We start from the raw sequence: 20776 nt of genomic DNA on the forward strand, positions 1-20776 counted from the left end.
CCTGAAATATTGAGAAATATATTTGCAAATATATTCAGCAAAATATATTCATAAAAATATTCACAAAAAATAGGTGCGTCTGCTCATGGTGTGTCCTGAAATGTTTGGCGGAGACTCTTGAGGCATATAAGGTCTAGGAAGGAAGAAAGGCCAGTCTGTTTGAGGAATCAGGAGGCCCGAAAGGAGCGGGTTTGCATCGACATGTGAAATTAGAGAGATTTGGGGCCAGAGTAAGGACAAAGCAGATCCAGGCCTAGACAGGAAATCGGCCTAGAAGAGATTTCCTTTTGGCAAGCAGGTTGCTTTTGCAAACGTCTCGTCACAGTCGGGCTCCTCTGTGAGTTGTCAAAAGCCTTCTCTCTTTTTGATTATTATTGTTATTATACTTTGGGGCGGACAGGAGGTGCCGTTCTGCTTCAGTTCAGCCTGGCTTTCCGGGACTAATTCCGTACGGACATTGAGCTCCCAGGATCCGCGTGCGTTACATAACGCGCATTGTCCATTTGCAAGCGGCCCGTTGCCTCCTTTCGATGGCATTCCCCGTGAAGGATGGCTCTGAAGCCCAGCACACAAAAAAGGAACAGCTTGCTCTGTCCCTCGTGAGAAGGAAGCATTCAGGAGCCTTTTCTCCTCTCGTTTTGGCTTTTCTTCCCCAAGTCAATGTTTATTTAAGTAGGGTCAGGAAGAGACTCGCCTGCCGCAAAGAGACAGCCGAGAACGGCTTTTGGTTTTCATCGTTTATAACAGAGTCCGGTGCATTCAAGTTCCTCATCGGACTATTATTACTTATTTACTAGCTGTACCCGCCATGCATTGCTGTGGCCAAACTTCCCTCCCTTTTTCTCTCCTTCTTGCCTTCTCTCCTTCCTTCCTTCCTTCCTTCTCTACCTCTTTCCTTTCTTCCTTCCTTTCTTCCTTCTTTCTCTACCTCTTTCCTTCCTTCCTTCTCTACCTCCTTCCTCCATTCCTTCCTTCTCTACTTCTTTCCTTCATTCCTCCCTTCCTTCATTTCTTCCTTTCTTCTCTACCTCCTTCCTTCCTTCTCTACCTCTTTCCTTCCTTCTCTTCCTACTTCCTTCCTTCTTCAGCTCTTTCCTTCTTTCCTTCCTCCCTTCCGTCATTCCTTCCTTTCTTCTCTACCTCCTTCCTTCCTTCCTTCCTTCCTTCCTTCCTTCCTTCCTTCTCTACCTCCTTCCTTCCTTCCTTCTCCACCTCTTTCCTTCCTTCCTTCTCTTCCTACTTCCTTCATTCCTTCCTTTCTTCTCTACCTCCTTCCTTTCTTCTCTATCTCCTTCCTTCCTCCCGTCCTTCCTTTCTTCTCTACCTCCTTCCTTCCTTCTTTCTCTGCCTCTTTCCTTCCTTCCTTCCTTCCTTTCTTCCTCCCTTCCTTCATTCCTTCCTTCTCTACCTCCTTCCTTCCCTACCTCTTTCCTTCCTTCCTTCCTTCCTTCTTTCTCTCCCTACTCCTACTTCCTTCCTTCCTTCCTTCCTTCCTTTCTTCTCTACCTCCTTCCTGCCTTCTCTCCTTCCTTCCTTCTTTCTCTCCTTCTTTCCTTCCTTCCTTCCTTCTTTACCTCCTTCCTTCCTTCCTTCTCTACCTCTTTCCTTCCTTCCTTCCTTCCTTCTCTTCCTACTTCCATCCTTCCCTACCTCTTTCCTTCCTTCCTTTCTTCCTCCCTTCCTTCATTCCTTCCTTTCTTCTCTACCTCCTTCCTTCCTTCTCTATCTCCTTCCTTTCTCCCATCCTTCCTTTCTTCTCTACCTCCTTCCTTCCTTCTTTATCTGCCTATTTCCTTCCTTCCTTCCTTCCTTCCTTCTCTTCCTACTTCCATCCTTCCCTACCTCTTTCCTTCCTTCCTTTCTTCCTCCCTTCCTTCATTCCTTCCTTCTCTACCTCCTTCCTTCCCTACCTCTTTCCTTCCTTCCTTCCTTCCTTCCTTCCTTCCTTCCTTCTCTTCCTACTTCCTTCCTTCCTTCCTTCCTTCTCTACCTCCTTCCTGCCTTCTCTGCTTCCTTCCTTATTTCTCTCCTTCTTTCCTTCCTTCCTTCCTTCCTTCCTTCCTTCCTTCTTTCCTTCTCTTCCTACTTCCATCCTTCCCTACCTCTTTCCTTCCTTCCTTTCTTCCTCCCTTCCTTCATTCCTTCCTTCTCTACCTCCTTCCTTCCTTCCCTACCTCCTTCCTTCCTTCCTTCCTTCCTTCTTTCCTTCCTTCTCTTCCTACTTCCTTCCTTCCTTGTTTAGCTCCTTCCTTCCTTCTCTCCTTCCTTCCTTCCTTCCTTCCTTCCTTCTCTACCTCTTTCCTTCCTTTCTTCTCTTCCTACTTCCTTCCTTCCTTCCTTCTTTACCTCTTTCCTTCTTTACTTCCTTCCTTCCTTCCTTCCTTCCTTTCTTCTCTACCTCCTTCCTTCCTTCACTACCTCTTCCCTTCCTCTTTCCTTCCTTCTTTCCTTCCTTCCTTTTTTCTTTCCCTTTTTCCCTTCTTGAAGGAACCACACTTGCCCTCCTCCAATCTGCTGGGACTTCTCCCGTCCTCCAAGAATTCTCAAAGACGATTTCCAGTGGTTCTGAAATCACTTCCGCTAGTTGAGGGCCACAAACAGGAAGAGGTGGCACGGGACATATTGCGGGGTTCCTGGACCCCATTTTTTTCTCTCCGAGGAGTATCTGACATCCGTTTCTAGGCATTTTCTTTCCACTCGAATCGGTATTGCCTTGTTTGGGAGACATTTTGGGCAACGTTTCTATTGTTTGTTTGTCTCCTTGACATCTCTTCCTCTCCCAGCGAACCCGTTGGAGATGAGGAGGGGAGAGAGCGCATGTTATGCCCCTCTCTTTCCCGGGAGAGAGAGAACGAGAGAGAAGTTTATCTGCCCAAAGCGGTATTAGTTGTTTAATAAAGTGTAGCCTGGCCTCTCGGTGAACCCTCCAGTGACTCTCCCAATTGGGGTCATTCCAAGTTCATCCCGTGGACTTTTGACTGCCTTCTGTGTATGTGAAAACAGCCGACTGCTCCTGCGGGGATCGCTCGTTCCTTCGCTCAGAGCCGGTAACACAAAACTATTGCTCTCGGGCCCCCCGTTGGGCAGCTTGCCCTCTCCGTCCCATTTCACATTAGGCAACGGGACCCCCGTTTCCCCAACTACTTCATTACCCTGTTCCGGATCCTCCGGACCGATCCAACATCGATGTGGACGACTCGTTCAGAGGGTTTGAGGATTGTTCGGCGGCCACATGCGGTTGTCAGAACGCATTAGGGGGCCGGGTTCACGTAGAGACGTGAGCTAATTTCGTGGGTTTCGCTGGGGCCGTGTCACCGAGGGGTCAGGCTTTGCAGCGCCAACGACCTGTTGCCCGAAGTCCAAATGCAATGGACTCATAGACAAGAGTAAAAATGAATAGAAAAATCTTTACTCTTTACTCCCCAGAGATGAAACATAACGGTATGCAATGCATTCCAAATGGTATACAATGCATACCAAAGCTGGCCATCTTCTAAATGGGTTCCCTCTATAAATCTCTGCGTCCTCAAGCGTGATTGGAGGAAGGTGACCACACTGAGTCACACTGGAGAAATCGGTGAACAATCAAATCTACAAAATTCAAAGCTTCCTGATTCTTGTGAAATCTTGGCACTGCCTTTTCGTCAAGAGAGCTCTATACAGGGAAATGGCCAGGGAAATGGACCTCTCATCGGCCTTCGATACCGTCGACCACGGTATCCTCCTGGGACGCCTCGCGGGAATGGGTCTCAGGCTCCAGTCCTTCTCGAGGGTCGCTCCCAGAAGGTGTTGCTAGGGGACTCCTGCTCGACCCCACGGCCATTGTACTGTGGAGTCCCGCAGGGTTCAGTACTGTCCCCTATGTTGTTCAACATATGCATGAAGCCGTTGGGGGAGAGATAATCTGGAGTTTCGGGGTGCGGTGTCATCTGTACTCTGTTACTCCTTTCCACCTGATACTAAGGAGGCTGTTCAAGTCCTGAACCGGTGCTTGGCCGCTGTAACGGACTGGATGAGGGCCAACAGATTGAAACTAAATCCAGACAAGACAGAGGTACTCCTGGTCAGTCGAAAGGCCGAACAGGGTATAGGGTTACAGCCTGTGCTTGACGGGGTTACACTCCCCCTGAAGTTGCAGGTTCGCAGCTTGGGAGTGATCCTGGACTCATCGCCGAGCCTGGAACCCCAGGTCTCGGCGGTGGTCAGGGGAGCTTTGGCACAATTAAAACTTGTGCGCCAGCTGCGCCTGTACCTTTGGAAGTCTGACTTGGCCATGGTGGTCCACGCTCTGGTTACATCCCGTATAGACTACTGCAACGCTCCCTACGTGGGGTTGCCTCTGAAGACTGCCCGGAAGCTTCAACTAGTCCAACGAGCGGCAGCCAGATTACTAAGAGCCGCCGCAAACTCTGTTCCTGCGGGAGCAAACTTTGCTAGCACGTCCCTGACGTCATGAGCCTGCGCCTCTCGCCCCGCCCCTTTCTCCGCCCCTTTCTCTTTGCCAGCGTGGTTTTTCCTTTGCTAGGGCAGCATTGCCCGCATTTTCTCTCAGTTGAATTCTGCCAACTGAGAGAGTATGCTGGCAATGCTGCCCTAGCAAAGGAAAAACCACTCTCGCAAGGAGAAAGAGGTGGAGAAAGGGGCGGGGCGAGAGTCAGAGTCTCATGACGTCAGGGACATGCTAGCAAGGTTTGCTCCCGCAGGAACAGAGTTTGCGACGGGTCTAACAGGAGCGGGGTACAGGGAGCATACGACTCCTCTGTTGCGCCAGCTCCACTGGCTGCCAATTAGCTTCCGAGCACAATTCAAAGTGCTGGTGTTGACCTATAAATCCCTAAATGACTCCGGCCCAGTTTACCTGTCCGAACGGATTCTCCCCTATGAACCATCAAGGTTGTTAAGATCTTCTGGAGGTGCCCTGCTCTCAGTCCCACCACCCTCGCAATTGCGTCTGGTGGGGACGAGGGACAGGGCCTTCTCAGTTGTGGCCCCTCTCCCACTGGAGATTAGAACTGCCCCTTCTCTCCTGACTTTTAGAAAGCTGGTGAAAACTTGGCTCTGGAATTTAGCATTTGATGAGTGAGTCAATAACTCTTGACCACACGGACGGATGGCGATGAATTGTGATTTCATTCTGACGACTTGGCCTTATGTAATTATATGATTGTAGTTTAATGTATTTTATGTATTAGTCTATTATGGGGTGTGATGTTTTTAATCTATTGTTTATTAATCTTTTTTTGTGAACCGGCCTGAGTCCCTCTTTGGAGGTCGAGAAGACCGGTATATAAAATTTCTAAATAAATAAATAAGTTGGTCTATTCCATTTCCCTGCATAGAGCTCTCTTGCTGGACTCCTCCCTTTTTTTACAGTCACTAAAGGCTTGGGCATTGCCTGGTAATCCTAGGTCAAGAAATCCAAAAAACAGGCATTCTTAGCACCTGCTGCATTTAGCAGTATTATTATACCAAAAATTGTTAGAGACCCTAAATTGGGTCTTCTTAGGTCCACATCACGGGAGCACGAAAGGATGGAGAAAGTCCCAAAAAAGATTTTTAAAAGTTTATTTTTAGTTTCATGAAGAAGACGGACAGCCTGGGAGCATACGTAGATGCTACCCTTCAAGTGACTGCCGTCCCCCCTTAGCTTTTGACCACCATTATATAATCTCAAGTAAACAAGAACATTTTTTGTCATTGAAAGTACTCTCTTTCCAGCCCCTCTCCCTTGACCTTTTGATGGACAGTACCTTCTTGTACATGCAGACTCTGCACTTTACCACAACCTTTGAAGTTAACCACAACACATCCTGTGTAAGAAAGTACCTTCTTGTACATGCAGACTCTGCACTTTACCACAACCTTTGAAGTTAACCACAACACATCCTGTGTAAGAAAGTACCTTCTTGTACATGCAGACTCTGCACTTTACCACAACCTTTGAAGTTAACCACAACACATCCTGTGTAAGAAAGTACCTTCTTGTACCTCTACATGTCACATCTTGTTTCTTAAAAACTTTACCATAACCTTTGAAGTTAACCACAACACATCCTGTGTAAGAAAGTGCCTTCTTGTACCTCTACATGTCACATCTTGTTTCTTAAAAACTTTACCATAACCTTTGAAGTTAACCACAACACATCCTGTGTAAGAAAGTACCTTCTTGTACCTCTACATGTCACATCTTGTTTCTTAAAAACTTTACCATAACCTTTGAAGTTAACCACAACACATCCTGTGTAAGAAAGTGCCTTCTTGTACCTCTACATGTCACATCTTGTTTCTTAAAAACTTTACCATAACCTTTGAAGTTAACCACAACACATCCTGTGTAAGAAAGTACCTTCTTGTACCTCTACATGTCACATCTTGTTTCTTAAAAACTTTACCATAACCTTTGAAGTTAACCACAACACATCCTGTGTAAGAAAGTGCCTTCTTGTACCTCTACATGTCACATCTTGTTTCTTAAAAACTTTACCATAACCTTTGAAGTTAACCACAACACATCCTGTGTAAGAAAGTACCTTCTTGTACCTCTACATGTCACATCTTGTTTCTTAAAAACTTTACCACAACCTTTGAAGTTAACCACAACACATCCTGTGTAAGAAAGTACCTTCTTGTACCTCTACATGTCACATCTTGTTTCTTAAAAACTTTACCACAACCTTTGAAGTTAACCACAACACATCCTGTGTAAGAAAGTACCTTCTTGTACCTCTACATGTCACATCTTGTTTCTTAAAAACATTTTCTTCAGTGTTGCTCTTTTTCTACAGAGAAAGGGTATGTTTCTCTTTTGTTTTTTATTTCATTCAAAGCCCCTTACTTAGAATTTGCAAATTTCGCTCAAAGACCCTTTCAAAATGAACAGAAAAATCTTTGGGTTGTTGCAGTTTTTTTCGGGCGATATGGCCATGTTCTAGAGACATTCTCTCCTGACGTTTCGCCGGCATCTGTGGCAAGCATAGTGACCTCACTATATCTGAGGATGCTTGCCATAGATGCAGGCGAAACGTCAGGAGAGAATGCCTCTAGAAAATGACCATATAGCCCAGAAAAAACAAACAACAACCCAGTTATTCCGGCCATGAAAGCCTTTGACAATACAGACAAATCTTTATTCTTTACTCCCCAGAGTATACATACAAAAATCAAAACAGTGCGAGAAACTTACATAGTCCTTGTAAGTAACACAAAATAAGGCATCTTCATCTTACATCAAATGAGAGAGCAAAACATAAACCTTGAGTAAATAGCTATTCCACCATAGCCTCCTTGAGAGTAGCTTCTCTGTGCTGCTCACCAGAGCAAAGCCTTGGAGCTTAGATCTCCTCAGAGAAAAAGCTCTCCACCACCCACTCCCACACTGTATTCTAAAAAAAAAACCATACAGATATTCCCCATTGAGTGTGGTCCAAGCTTGCTGGTTGACCTACATTACCAGCTGTACATAAGAATTAACACCATAAGTTTTTTCTTCAACACACACACACTTGGTCCTGCTATAACTTAGCCATGGTGCTCCATGCTCTCATTACATCTAGGATAGACTACTGCAACACATTCTACGTGGGGTTGCCTTTGAAGACACACACACATTTGGTCCTGCTATAACTTAGCCACGGTGGTCCATGCTTTCATTACCTCTAGGATAGACTACTGCAACACATTCTACGTGGGGTTGCCTTTGAAGACACACACACATTTGGTCCTGCTATAACTTGGCCATGGTGGTCCATGCTCTCATTACATCTAGGATAGACTACTGCAACGCACTCTATGTGGGGTTGCCTGTGAAGTCACACACACACTTAGTCCTGCTATAATTTGGCCATGGTGGCCACCGTGGTCCATGCTCTCGTTACATCTAGGATAGACTACTGCAACGCACTCACGTGGGGCTGCCTTTGAAGACTGCTCAGAAGCTTAATAGTCCAAGGAGAAGGAGGGTATGAAGGAAGAGAAGGGAAAGGGAAAACAGTATGAGAGGAGGAAAGAAAGATAAGGAAGGGGAGAAAGAAGGAAGGGAGGGACAGATGAACATGGCTATCTCTTTGCCACCAGCTTGAGATTCCCTGGCTAACTTTGCGTGCTTTCACCTTTTGTGTGGCACCAGCTTTCTTCTCCCGCAGCATTAATCCTATGGGCTTAGCTATGACAACATATAGATTGCATGGAGCATCCACTTTTAAGTCAACAGAACAAAGGAGAAGCTTTGTATGGAATGGCAGCTGTTTTCTTTTCCTCCCATCCTCCTAAAACACATTCTGGGAGTTCTCTGTTGCAAATATTTCGCGTTTTGACACGTGTTCCCATGATGCTTCTTGCTCTCTTTGACAGTTCACGGGGACGTTGTCTGACGGTTTGGGGAAGACGATGGACAACCGGCATCAGACGGAGCGAGAGTACATCCGATACCACGCAGCGACCAGTGGAGAGCATTTGGTGGCTGGCATCCAAGGACTGGCTCACGGTAAACAAACACCTTAAGCCTGCTTTTGTGAGGAACGGCTGATGATGATGATGATGATGATACATTCTAATACTAGTTATCGATAGATAGCCACTTTGCGTCTCCTTGTGTCTGGATCTGTAGCTTTCTGGCAAAGAAAAGTGCCTCACAAACAAAGTGGGAAGGCTTTATTCCTAAAAGCATACATTATGGTACAAAACAAAAATTCCAACTGACAGTTTCCTGTCGTAGTCCCTAGTTATCGATAGATAGCCGCTTTGCGTCTCCTTATGTCTGGATCTGTAGCTTTCTGGCAAAGAAAAGTGCCTCACAAACAAAGTGGGAAGGCTTTATTTCTAAAAGGATACATTATGGTACAAAACAAAAATTCCAGCTGACAGTTTCTTGTTGTAGTCACTAGTTATCGATAGATAGCCGCTTTGTGTCTCCTTGTGTCTGGATCTGTAGCTTTCTGGCAAAGAAAAGTACCTCACAAACAAAGTGGGAAGGCTTTATTTCTAAAAGCATACATTATGGTACAAAACAAAAATTCCAACTGACAGTTTCCTGTCGTAGTCCCTAGTTATCGATAGATAGCCGCTTTGCGTCTCCTTGTGTCTGGATCTGTAGCTTTCTGGCAAAGAAAGTACCTCACAAACAAAGTGGGAAGGCTTTATTTCTAAAAGCATACATTATGGTACAAAACAAAAATTCCAACTGACAGTTTCCTGTCGTAGTCCCTAGTTATCGATAGATAGCCGCTTTGCGTCTCCTTGTGTCTGGATCTGTAACTTTCTGGCAAAGAAAAGTGCCTCACAAATTGGGAAGGCTTTATTTCTAAAAGCATACATTATGGTACAAAACAAAAATTCCAACTGACAGTTTCCTGTCGTAGTCCCTAGTTATCGATAGATAGCCGCTTTGCGTCTCCTTATGTCTGGATCTGTAGCTTTCTGGCAAAGAAAAGTGCCTCACAAACAAAGTGGGAAGGCTTTATTTCTAAAACCATACATTATGGTACAAAACAAAAAATTCCAACTGACAGTTTCCTGTCGCAGTCCCTAGTTATCGATAGATAGCTGCTATGCATCTCCTTGTGTCTGGATCTGTAGCTTTCTGGCAAAGAAAGTACCTCACAAACAAAGTGGGAAGGCTTTATTTCTAAAAGCATACATTATGGTACAAAACAAAAATTCCAACTGACAGTTTCCTGTCGTAGTCCCTAGTTATCGATAGATAGCCGTTTTGCGTCTCCTTGTGTCTGGATCTGTAGCTTTCTGGCAAAGAAAGTACCTCACAAACAAAGTGGGAAGGCTTTATTTCTAAAAGCATACATTATGGTACAAAACAAAAATTCCAACTGACAGTTTCCTGTCGTAGTCACTGTGAATCGTACATTTAGTATCTCTGCGCCTGCACATTACAGCTTTCGGAACCTTCTAGAAGATAAAAAAGACATTTTAGTCCCCAGCTAGCCCCGCCCATCTCCCTCGAGTATATATAGCCCATGGGTGGGGCTAGCCGACAGTTCTCTTAATCCGCGCTTGTAAAAGCAGCTGGAGAACTTTCTCATTCTTGCGAGAAACACTGCACTAAGTAATGGTAAAGATTTTCCCTTGACATTAAGTCTATTATTATGATTATGATTATTATGATTATTATACAAACCCAGAACTAAGAGTTCCAGTTGAGGAGAAAAAGGCCCTTTCCTGACTGAACTTTGGACTAAGCGCCACACCCAAGATGGCGGATTCGCGTCGACAGGTCGAGAGTCTCATTCCCCTCAGTGGGCCGTAGCAGGAGGAGGACTCCCGTAGCTGCCATCTTGGGTGTGTAACTTTACCTGTTGTGCCGTTTGGTCACACCCAAGATGGCGGATTAACGTCACCACGTCAAGCGTCTCATTCCCCTCAGTGGCTTATAGCAGGAGGAGGTCTCCCGTGGCTGCCAGCTTGAGTGTGTCACTCTCTTTTACTGGGTTTCCTCACGCCTTGGCCTCAGAAGGGTCTGGGATGGGGGGAATTGGGGGGAATTTGCATATGCTAATGAGCACTGAGTGTTGCAACCCAGAGCAGAAAACGAGGCTCTAAGATAACTATCCACCACACTTGACTGTGAAAAAACAATCCTTTTTTATTGATGAAAAATGGTTACAAAATAAAGGAAAAATGCAAAGTCAAAACCACAGCAAAATCAGCAAACATGAATGTCCATGAACAAGATCAAAACCCAAAGCCACACTGTAAAATACTGGAACCTGTTAGCAATCCACTAACCGCACTTGGTGTCCTAGAAATCTTTCAAGACGATGGCCAAGGAAACCGGGAGAACTGCCAAGGTACTCATCAATCTAAAACGATGCCTGAACTGAGAAAGTCAGGCCGGTGGAAGGCACTTAAAGCCGAGGAATTGGTTTCGTGATACGCCTCCCTGCTTTGAAGCCCTTGTTTGTTTTTCCTTTAATCTCGAAGACCTTCGCAAGCTGAGTGATTTACTCCTGTCTTGCCAGATCTGCCCCCTTCTATTCTCATTAAAGATCCCAGGTGCAGAAGGGAGTGAAAGGTCATGGCTTCCCTCTGAAACATTCTCATGAACACTGGTACTTTCGTTTTCCAAATCTACAGAAGTTTCTTCCTCACTAATTTCAGGAGCATTGCCACTAATTTCAGGAGCATTGACATCAAGAAGTACATTTTCATTAGCATCAGTAAATATATTTTCATTAGCATCAGGAGGTACAAACAGAGAATCAGGTTCAAACTCAGGCTGAACCCCAACACTGAGGGAGGATGGTCGTTGGTGCCTCTGGTGCTGGCTGTGCCCGCATGGCGTGGCATGCGCATTGTTCTATTTTTTCTTAGTAAAAATTTTAAGGTCTTATTGTTTTTTTGGGAGGAAATTTTTTTTGAGTGCAGGACATAGATTGCCTTGAATGGTGTCTTGTGTCCAAATTTGGTGTCAATTCGCCCACCGGTTTTGGAGTTCTGTGAATACCACAAACTTAACATTACATTTTTATTTATATAGATTTAGTGGCCTGCCATTTTTCTTGGGAAATGTTCCAGCTGCGTTTTCTGAGCCTCTCTCTTTCTTTTTTCTGGACAGGTATCCTTGGCGGCTTAACCAGCGTCATCACCTCGACGGTGGAAGGGGTGAAAACGGAAGGTGGCGTCAGCGGCTTCATCTCCGGCCTCGGAAAAGGCCTCGTCGGGACTGTCACCAAACCGGTGGCCGGCGCGTTGGATTTCGCCTCCGAAACGGCCCAGGCGGTGAGAGAGACGGCTACGCTCACCGGTCCCAGGTGAGCTGAGTCTTTTGTTTATAGACCAACCCTTCCTTTTTCTTTGTCACAACCACCTGTGCGGGTAGGTTAGAACGTGCGCTTCTTAACTCGTAATCCCGTTCCATTTCATATGTCTATAAAACAAGTATACAACCTGATAACGCTATGTAAAAATATTGTCAGTGTCGGTACCGGTTGAAAGGCGTTTCTGCGACATTGCGACTATAACGCTATGTAACAACATTCAAAAAATGTTTCTGTTCCTGGTTTGAAAGTGTTACCCTTGTTTAGTTGTGCGATACTTCCTTTGAAAGTAGTTGTTCTACTCCAGGAACATCGTTTTTGTGGCTGCCACAAATTAAGTGGAATGGGTTGAGACGCGATAATGAGATATCCATTGAAAGACTAGAGCCAAATATGCTGCGGGGTGATGTCCCTCCCGCAAAGACAGGAAGGAAGGAAGGAAGGACAAAAGAGAGGAAGGGAAGGAGGGAGGAAAGAGAGAAGGAAATTGCCTGGAGCATCTCGGATGGAGGGCAATTAATAAATAATTAAAGATGATGATGATGAAGAAGAAAGAAAGAGAGAAAAGAAAGGGAGGAAGAGAAGGGTGGAAGGAAGGGAAGGATAAAGAGAAGAGAGAAGGAAGGAAAGACAAAAGGGAAGGAAGGAAGGAAAACAAGGAAGAGAGGGAGGAAAGGAAAGGAAGGACAAAAGGGTGGAAGGGAAGAATGGAAGGAGAAAGGGAGGGAGGTAAGGAGGAAAGACAGAAGGAAGGAAAGACAAAAAGGGAGGGAAGGAAGGACAAAGGAGTGGAAGGAAAGGAGAAAGAGGAAGGGGAGGGATGAAAGACAGAAGGAAGGAAGGAAAGACAAAAGGGAAGGAAGGAAGGATGGAGCGTGAGAGGGAAAGAAGGATGAAAGGGAAGGAAGGAAAGACAAAAGGAGAGGGAGGAAAATTGAAAGGGTGTAAGGGAAGGAGGGAGGAAAGAGAAGGAAGGAAGGAAGGAAGGAAGGAAGGAAGAAAGAAAGAAAGAAAGAAAGAAAGAAAAAAGGTTGGAAGGGAGGGGTGGAAGGAAGGGAAGGATAAAGAGAAGAGAGAAGGAAGGAAAGACAAGGGAAGGAAGGAAAACGAGGAAGAGAGGGAGGAAAGGAAGGAAGGAAGGACAAAAGGGTGAAAGGGAAGAATGGAAGGAGAAAGGGAGGGAGGTAAGGAGGAAGGAAAGACAAAAAGGGAGGGAAGGAAGGACAGAGGAGTGGAAGGAAAGGAGAAAGAGGAAGGGGAAGGATGAAAGAAAGAAGGAAGGAAAGAAAAGGGAAGGAAGGAAGGAGAAAGAGGAGAGAGGGAAGGAAGGAAGGACGAAAAGGTGGAAAGGAAGTAGAAAGAGGGAGGGAGGAAATAGAGAAGGAAGGAAAGACAAAAGGGAAGGAAGGAGAAAGAGGGAAGGAAGGATGAAAGGGAAGAATGGAAGGAGAAGGGAAGGGAGGTAAGGAGGAAATAGAGAAGGAAGGAAAGACAAAAAGGGAGGGAGGGAAGGACAAAGGAGTGGAAGGAAAGGAAAAAGAGGAATGGGAGGGATGAAAGAGAGAAGGAAGGAAGGACAAAAGGGAGGAAGGGAAGGATGGAGGGAGAGAGGGAAAGAGGGATGAAAGGGAAGGAAGGAAAGACAAAAGGGGAGGGAGGGAAAGAAGGACGGAGGAGTGGAAGGGAAATATAAAGAGAAGAGAGAAGTAAGGGAAGACAAAAGGGAAGGAAGGAAGAGAAGGATGGAGGGAGAGAGGGAAGATGGGAGGAAGGGAAGGGAAGGAAGGAAAGACAAAAGGGGAAGGAGGAAGAATGAGAGAGTGAAAGAAGAAAAGGGAGGAAGAAAAGGGTGGAAAGAAGGGAAGGATAAGAGAAAAAGAAGGAAAGACAAAAGGGAAGGAAGGAGAAGAGAGGGAGGGAAGGAAGGACGAATGGGGGTGGAAGGGAAGAATGGAAGGAGAAAGGGAGGGAGGTAAGGAGGAGGGAAAGACAAAAAGGGAGGGAGGGAAAGAAGGTTGAAAGAATGGAAGGAAAGGAGAAAGAGGAAGGGGAGGGATGAAAGAGAGAAGGAAAGAAAGACAAATGGGAAGGAAGGAGGGAGAAAGAGGGAGAGAGGGAAGGAAGGAAGGAAAAGGTGAAAGGGGAGTAGAAAGAGGAAGGAAAGAAACAGAGAAGGAAGGAAAGACAAAAGGCAAGGAAGGAGAAAGAGGGAAGGAAGGACTAAAGGATGGAAGGGAAGGAGAAGGAGAGAAGGGAGGGAGGAAAGAGAGAAGGAAGGAAAGCTAGATAGATAGATAGCAAGATAGATAGATAGCTAGATGAGAGGGAGATAGGCTTTCATGGACCCAATCTGGTCAAGCTCTTACTCTCTCGGAAATGCAGTAAACGCTGGCTGAACTCTGGACTCTGAATTCTGGTGACACTTATGTAAGGCTCTTAACCGGATCTGGAGGAGAACGAAAGAACGCAAATCCCATTCCTTTCCCTTGGAAATCCTCTTTTCCTTAAGCTTCTTGGAGGCAAGATTTCCGAGCCTTGGTGGATTTCGTCACCGGAGTGAATGGGGTTTTTGTTCCCTATGAGAGCTTTCATGAGACTCCTAATGGAATGGAAATCTTGTACACGCGGAAAGCAATGGGATTAACTGTGGTTATTATGATTGGGTTTTTCTCTCCCCCTCCAAAAAATACACGGAAAACCGACTCGTCCACTCTAACATGACCGAGAGGGGAAGTATTACGCATCACTTTCCAAAGGAAAAAATTAAAAATCGAGGGCCGTCACTAATAACACTGTGTAACAAAATTTGAAAAATGTTCTGTTCCTGGTTTGAAAGAATGAGGGTTGAATGAAAAGTAATGCCTCCGCCTTCATAACTCCTCAACAGATGGCAGTCCGGGTATGCGGCAGGTACTGGCTTGTTCAGTAGACTCTCCTCTACAGTTCCGTTTTGGCGGGAAGCCTTAGCATTGAAGGGACCTTTGAAACTCCTCCACAAATGGCAGTACTGGTATGCGGCATGTACTGGCTTGTTCAGTAGACTCTCCTCTACAGTTCCATTGTGGTGGGAAGCCTTAGCATTGAACGGTTGTGTTGTTAAAGCGTGAAGTATGGAACCCTGCGCAGACGGTCGGTCAGTAGGAATGGGGCCTCAAAGTGGAGTCCGCAACATGCGAGCTAGCTTGCAGAGTTTATCAATAGGTTTAGGTTTAAGACATCCTGTGATCATTCTGCATGTAGAGTTTATCAACAGGTATAGGTCTAAGACATCCTGTGATTATTCTGCATGTAGAGTTTATCAACAGGTGTAGGTTTAAGACATCCTGTGATTATTCTACATGTAGAGTTTATCAACAGGTGTAGGTTTAAGACATCCTGTGATTATTCTGCATGTAGAGTTTATCGACAGTTGTAGGTTTAAGACATCCTGTGATTATTCTGCATGTAGAGTTTATCAACAGGTGTAGGTTTAAGACATCCTGTGATTATTCTGCGTGTAGAGTTTATCAACAGGTGTAGGTTTAAGACATCCTGTGATTATTCTGCGTGTAGAGTTTATCAACAGTTGTAGGTTTAAGACATCCTGTGATTATTCTGCATGTAGAGTAGTTTATCAACAGGTGTAGGTTTAAGACATCCTGTGATCATTCTGCGTGTAGAGTTTATCAACAGTTGTAGGTTTAAGACATCCTGTGATTATTCTGCATGTAGAGTTTATCGACAGTTGTAGGTTTAAGACATCCTGTGATTATTCTGCATGTAGAATAGAGTTTATCAACAGGTGTCGGTTAAAGACATCCTGTGATTATTCTGTATATAGAGATTATCAACAGTTGTAGGTTTAAGACACCCCTGATTATTCTGCATGTATAGTAGAGTTTATCAACAGATGTAGCTTTAAGACATTCTGTGATTATTCTGCATGTAGAGTAGAGTTCATCAACAGGTGTAGGTCTAAGACATCCTGTGATTATTCTGCATGTTTCCTTCAATGCTATGTTCACCTGTTTTGCATGGGCAGCCTCATGCCAAACAGGGCAGGCATACTCGGCATTTGAGTAAGACAAGGCCAGGGCTGATGTTCTTACTAATTGTGGATCTGCACCCCATGTGCTGCTAGTAAGTTTCCGCAGGATGTTATTGCGTGCAGCTACCTTGTGCTTGTTGTTCAAGCAGTGTTTCCTATATGCTAGTGTTCGATGTAAGGTGACACCGAGATATTTAGGATGGAAACGGTGTTCTTTATGATAGAACCAATTAGGAAATTACATTTATAACCCAGGAACAAAAATCATAGTGTTACTACATAGTATCCTTGCACCGATCGGAAGCCTCCTTGCCCTCCGATGGGCCGAAAGCAGCAACGCTCCATCTCTGAGGCGCTGCTTCCCGAAATGGACAAAGATATGTGTTTTGCTTTGTTTTCCTGGGGCCCACGAGAGCGTGTGAACAGGAACCGAACGAAGCGTCACGTTTACGAGCAGGAACCGTTTGAAAGGTGGCCGAAGCGGGGCGGCGACCGGACGCGAACTTGCTTTGAACCCTCCTGCCTTAACGCAGGTAATCGGAGCGTGATTGTTCGCGTCTGTTCTAAGCGATATGCTTCTGGGTACAAGCGGAGTTCAGCCAACAGTCCTCATGGCAATGAAACCAACCTGCCTGCAATCGGACGGGTTTTTTTTCTTCGAGGAATTGTTGTCGGACAAGTGCGTCACGGGAACTTAGCCCGCACCTGTGGAAGGCAGGACGTCTTGCCAAGGGGCAGGGATGAATGTCAGGTGAAGCAACGTGGGGCGTTACTGGTGCTGAGGGAGAAGGCCAACAAGGGGGGATTCGCTTGGGGAGATCTGTCCGGAAAACGTTGCCGATTTCGGAGACATCCTCCTGTAGGACCATCAAATCATCGAGTTGGTAGAGAGCATTCTGTAGGAAAACATTGGAGATTTCGGAGACATACACCTGTAGGATCATTGAATTGGTAGAGACCATTCTGTAGGGAAAACATTGGAGATTTCGGAGACATACACCTGAATTGGTAGAGACCATTCTGTAGGAAAACATTGGAGATTTTGGAGACATACACCTGTAGGATCATTGAATTGGTAGAGACCATTCTGTAGGGAAAACATTGGAGATTTCGGAGACATACACCTGTAGTATCATTGAATTGGTAGAGACCATTCTGTAGGGAAATCATTGGAGATTTCGGAGACGTACACCTGTAGTATCATTGAATTGGTAGAGACCATTCTGTAGGGAAAACATTGGAGATTTCGGAGACATACACCTGTAGGATCATTGAATTGGTAGAGACCATTTTGTAGGGAAAACATTGGAGATTTCGGAGACATACACCTGTAGGATCATTGAATTGGTAGAGACCATTCTGTAGGAAAGCATTGGAGATTTCGGAGACATACACCTGAATTGGTAGAGACCATTCTATAGGAAAGCATTGGAGATTTCGGAGACATACACCTGTAGGATCATTGAATTGGTGGAGACCATTCTGTAGGAAAGCATTGGAGATTTCGGAGACATACACCTGTAGTATCATTGAATTGGTAGAGACCATTCTGTAGGAAAACATTGGAGATTTCGGAGACATACACCTGTAGTATCATTGAATTGGTAGAGACCATTCTGTAGGGAAAACATTGGAGATTTCGGAGACATACACCTGTAGTATCATTGAATTGGTAGAGGCCATTCTGTAGGGAAGCATTGGAGATTTCGGAGACATACACCTGTAGGATCATTGAATTGGTAGAGACCATTCTGTAGGAAAGCATTGGAGATTTCGGAGACATACACCTGAATTGGTAGAGACCATTCTGTAGGAAAACATTGGAGATTTCGGAGACATACACCTGTAGGATCATTGAATTGGTAGAGACCATTCTGTAGGAAAACATTGGAGATTTCGGAGACATACACCTGTAGTATCATTGAATTGGTAGAGACCATTCTGTAGGGAAAACACTGGAGATTTTGGAGACATACACCTGTAGGATCATTGAATTGGTAGAGACCATTCTGTAGGAAAGCATTGGAGATTTCGGAGACATACACCTGAATTGGTAGAGACCATTCTGTAGGAAAACATTGGAGATTTCGGAGACATACACCTGTAGTATCATTGAATTGGTAGAGACCATTCTGTAGGAAAACATTGGAGATTTCGGAGACATACACCTGTAGGATCATTGAATTGGTAGAGACCATTCTGTAGGGAAAACATTGGAGATTTCGGAGACATACACCTGTAGTATCATTGAATTGGTAGAGACCATTCTGTAGGGAAGCATTGGAGATTTCGGAGACATACACCTGTAGGATCATTGAATTGGTAGAGACCATTCTGTAGGGAAAACATTGGAGATTTCGGAGACATACACCTGTAGTATCATTGAATTGGTAGAGACCATTCTGTAGGGAAAACATTGGAGATTTCGGAGACATACACCTGTAGGATCATTGAATTGGTAGAGACCATTCTGTAGGGAAAACACTGGAGATTTTGGAGACATACACCTGTAGGATCATTGAATTGGTAGAGACCATTCTGTAGGAAAGCATTGGAGATTTCGGAGACATACACCTGAATTGGTAGAGACCATTCTGTAGGAAAACATTGGAGATTTCGGAGACATACACCTGTAGTATCATTGAATTGGTAGAGACCATTCTGTAGGAAAACATTGGAGATTTCGGAAACATACACCTGTAGGATTATTGAATTGGTAGAGACCATTCTGTAGGGAAAACATTGGAGATTTCGGAGACATACACCTGTAGTATCATTGAATTGGTAGAGACCATTCTGTAGGGAAGCATTGGAGATTTCGGAGACATACACCTGTAGGATCATTGAATTGGTAGAGACCATTCTGTAGGGAAAACATTGGAGATTTCGGAGACATACATCTGTAGTATCATTGAATTGGTAGAGACCATTCTGTAGGGAAAACATTGGAGATTTCGGAGACATACACCTGTAGGATCATTGAATTGGTAGAGACCATTCTGTAGGGAAAACACTGGAGATTTTGGAGACATACACCTGTAGGATCATTGAATTGGTAGAGACCATTCTGTAGGAAAGCATTGGAGATTTCGGAGACATACACCTGTAGGATCATTGAATTGGTAGAGACCATTCTGTAGGGAAAACTTTGGAGATTTCGGAGACATACACCTGTAGGATCATTGAATTGGTAGAGACCATTCTGCAGGAAAACATTGGAGATTTCGGAGACATACACCTGTAGGATCATTGAATTGGTAGAGACCATTCTGTAGGGAAAACATTGGAGATTTCGGAGACATACACCTGTAGGATCATTGAATTGGTAGAGACCATTCTGCAGGAAAACATTGGAGATTTCGGAGACATACACCTGTAGGATCATTGAATTGGTAGAGACCATTCTGTAGGGAAAACATTGGAGATTTCGGAGACATACACCTGTAGGATCATTGAATTGGTAGAGACCATTCTGTAGGAAAACATTGGAGATTTCGGAGACATACACCTGTAGGATCATTGAATTGGTAGAGACCATTCTGTAGGAAAACATTGGAGATTTTGGAGACATACACCTGTAGTATCATTGAATTGGTAGAGATTATTCTGTAGGAAAGCATTGGAGATTTCGGAGACATACACCTGAATTGGTAGAGACCATTCTGTAGGAAAGAATTGGAGATTTCGGAGACATACACCTGAATTGGTAGAGACCATTCTGTAGGGAAAACATTAGAGATTTTGGAGACATACACCTGTAGGTTCATTGAATTGGTAGAGACCATTCTGTAGGAAAACATTGGAGATTTCGGAGACATACACCTGTAGGATCATTGAATTGGTAGAGATCATTAGGTAGGAAAGCATTGGAGATTTCGGAGGCATACACCTGTAGTATCATTGAATTGGTAGAGACCATTCTGTAGAAAAGCATTGGAGATTTCGGAGACATACACCTGAATTGGTAGAGACCATTCTGTAGGAAAACATTGGAGATTTCGGAGACATACACCTGTAGGATCATTGAATTTTCTGTAGGAAAGCATTGGCGATTTCTTACCTGGTTGTATATTTATTTATTCTAAGTCACCCCAAGTCCTTTTGGAGAGTGGTTGGGATATAAATAAAGACAATGATGATTATTATTACTAGCTGTGCCCTGCCATGCCTTGCTGTGGCCTATAGTAAGAATTTTCAATGTAGAGGTAGATATCTGGACTATTATGGAAGAGAGGTACCTACCTATTCCTTCCCCCCTTTTCCTTCCCCTTTCTCTCCTTTCGTCCTTCTTTACCTCTTTTTTTCATTCCTTCTTTCGCTCTTTGGTTTCATCCTTCTTTCTCTCTTTTCTTCCTTTTCTCCCCCTTTCTCTACTTCAGGAAGGCCTTCGACAAGGTCCCCCATGACCTTCTGGCAAGGAAACTAGTCCAATGTGAGCTAGGCAAAACTATGGTGAGGTGGATCTGGAATTGGTTAAGTGGACGAACACAGAGAGTGCTCACTAATGCTTCCTCTTCATCCTGGAAAGAAGTGACGAGTGGAGTGCCACAGGGTTCCGTCCTGAGCCCGGTCCTGTTCAGGATCTTTATTAATGACTTAGATGAAGAGCTAGAAGGCAGGATCATCAAGTATGCAGATGACACCAAATTGGGAGGGAGAGCCAATACTCCAGAGGACAGGAGCAGAATTCAAAACGATCTTGACAGATTTGAGAGATGAATGGCCAAAACTAACACAATGAAGTTCAACAGTGACAAATGCAAGATACTCCACTTAGGCAGAAAAAACGAAATGCAGAGATACAAAATGGGGGACAATGCCTGGCTCGAGAGCAGTACGTGTAAAAAAGATCTTGGAGTCCTCGTGGACAACAAGTTAAACATGAGCCAACAATGTGATGTGGTGGTTAAAAAGCCAATGGGATTTTGGCCTGCATCAAGAGGAGCATAAGTGTCTAGATCTAGGGAAGTCATGCTCCCCA

At 44.7% G+C, this 20776-nt stretch overlaps 1 protein-coding gene across 7 annotated transcripts in view; it reads left to right on the forward strand.

Annotated features, from left to right (window-relative positions):
- The window catches only part of VPS13D (vacuolar protein sorting 13 homolog D), a 183147-nt gene that overhangs the window by 140470 nt on the left and 21901 nt on the right, over window positions 1-20776 (forward strand). For all 7 annotated transcript variants that reach the window (XM_067472783.1, XM_067472784.1, XM_067472786.1 and 4 more), the window contains 2 exons: window positions 8350-8482; window positions 11567-11762. In XM_067472783.1, coding sequence (XP_067328884.1) covers window positions 8350-8482; window positions 11567-11762 — 329 coding nt within the window. The remainder of the gene's footprint in view (window positions 1-8349; window positions 8483-11566; window positions 11763-20776) is intronic.

This window comes from Anolis sagrei, chromosome 13 (assembly GCF_037176765.1).
Source record: "Anolis sagrei isolate rAnoSag1 chromosome 13, rAnoSag1.mat, whole genome shotgun sequence".
Classification (NCBI taxonomy): Eukaryota; Metazoa; Chordata; class Lepidosauria; order Squamata; family Dactyloidae; genus Anolis; species Anolis sagrei.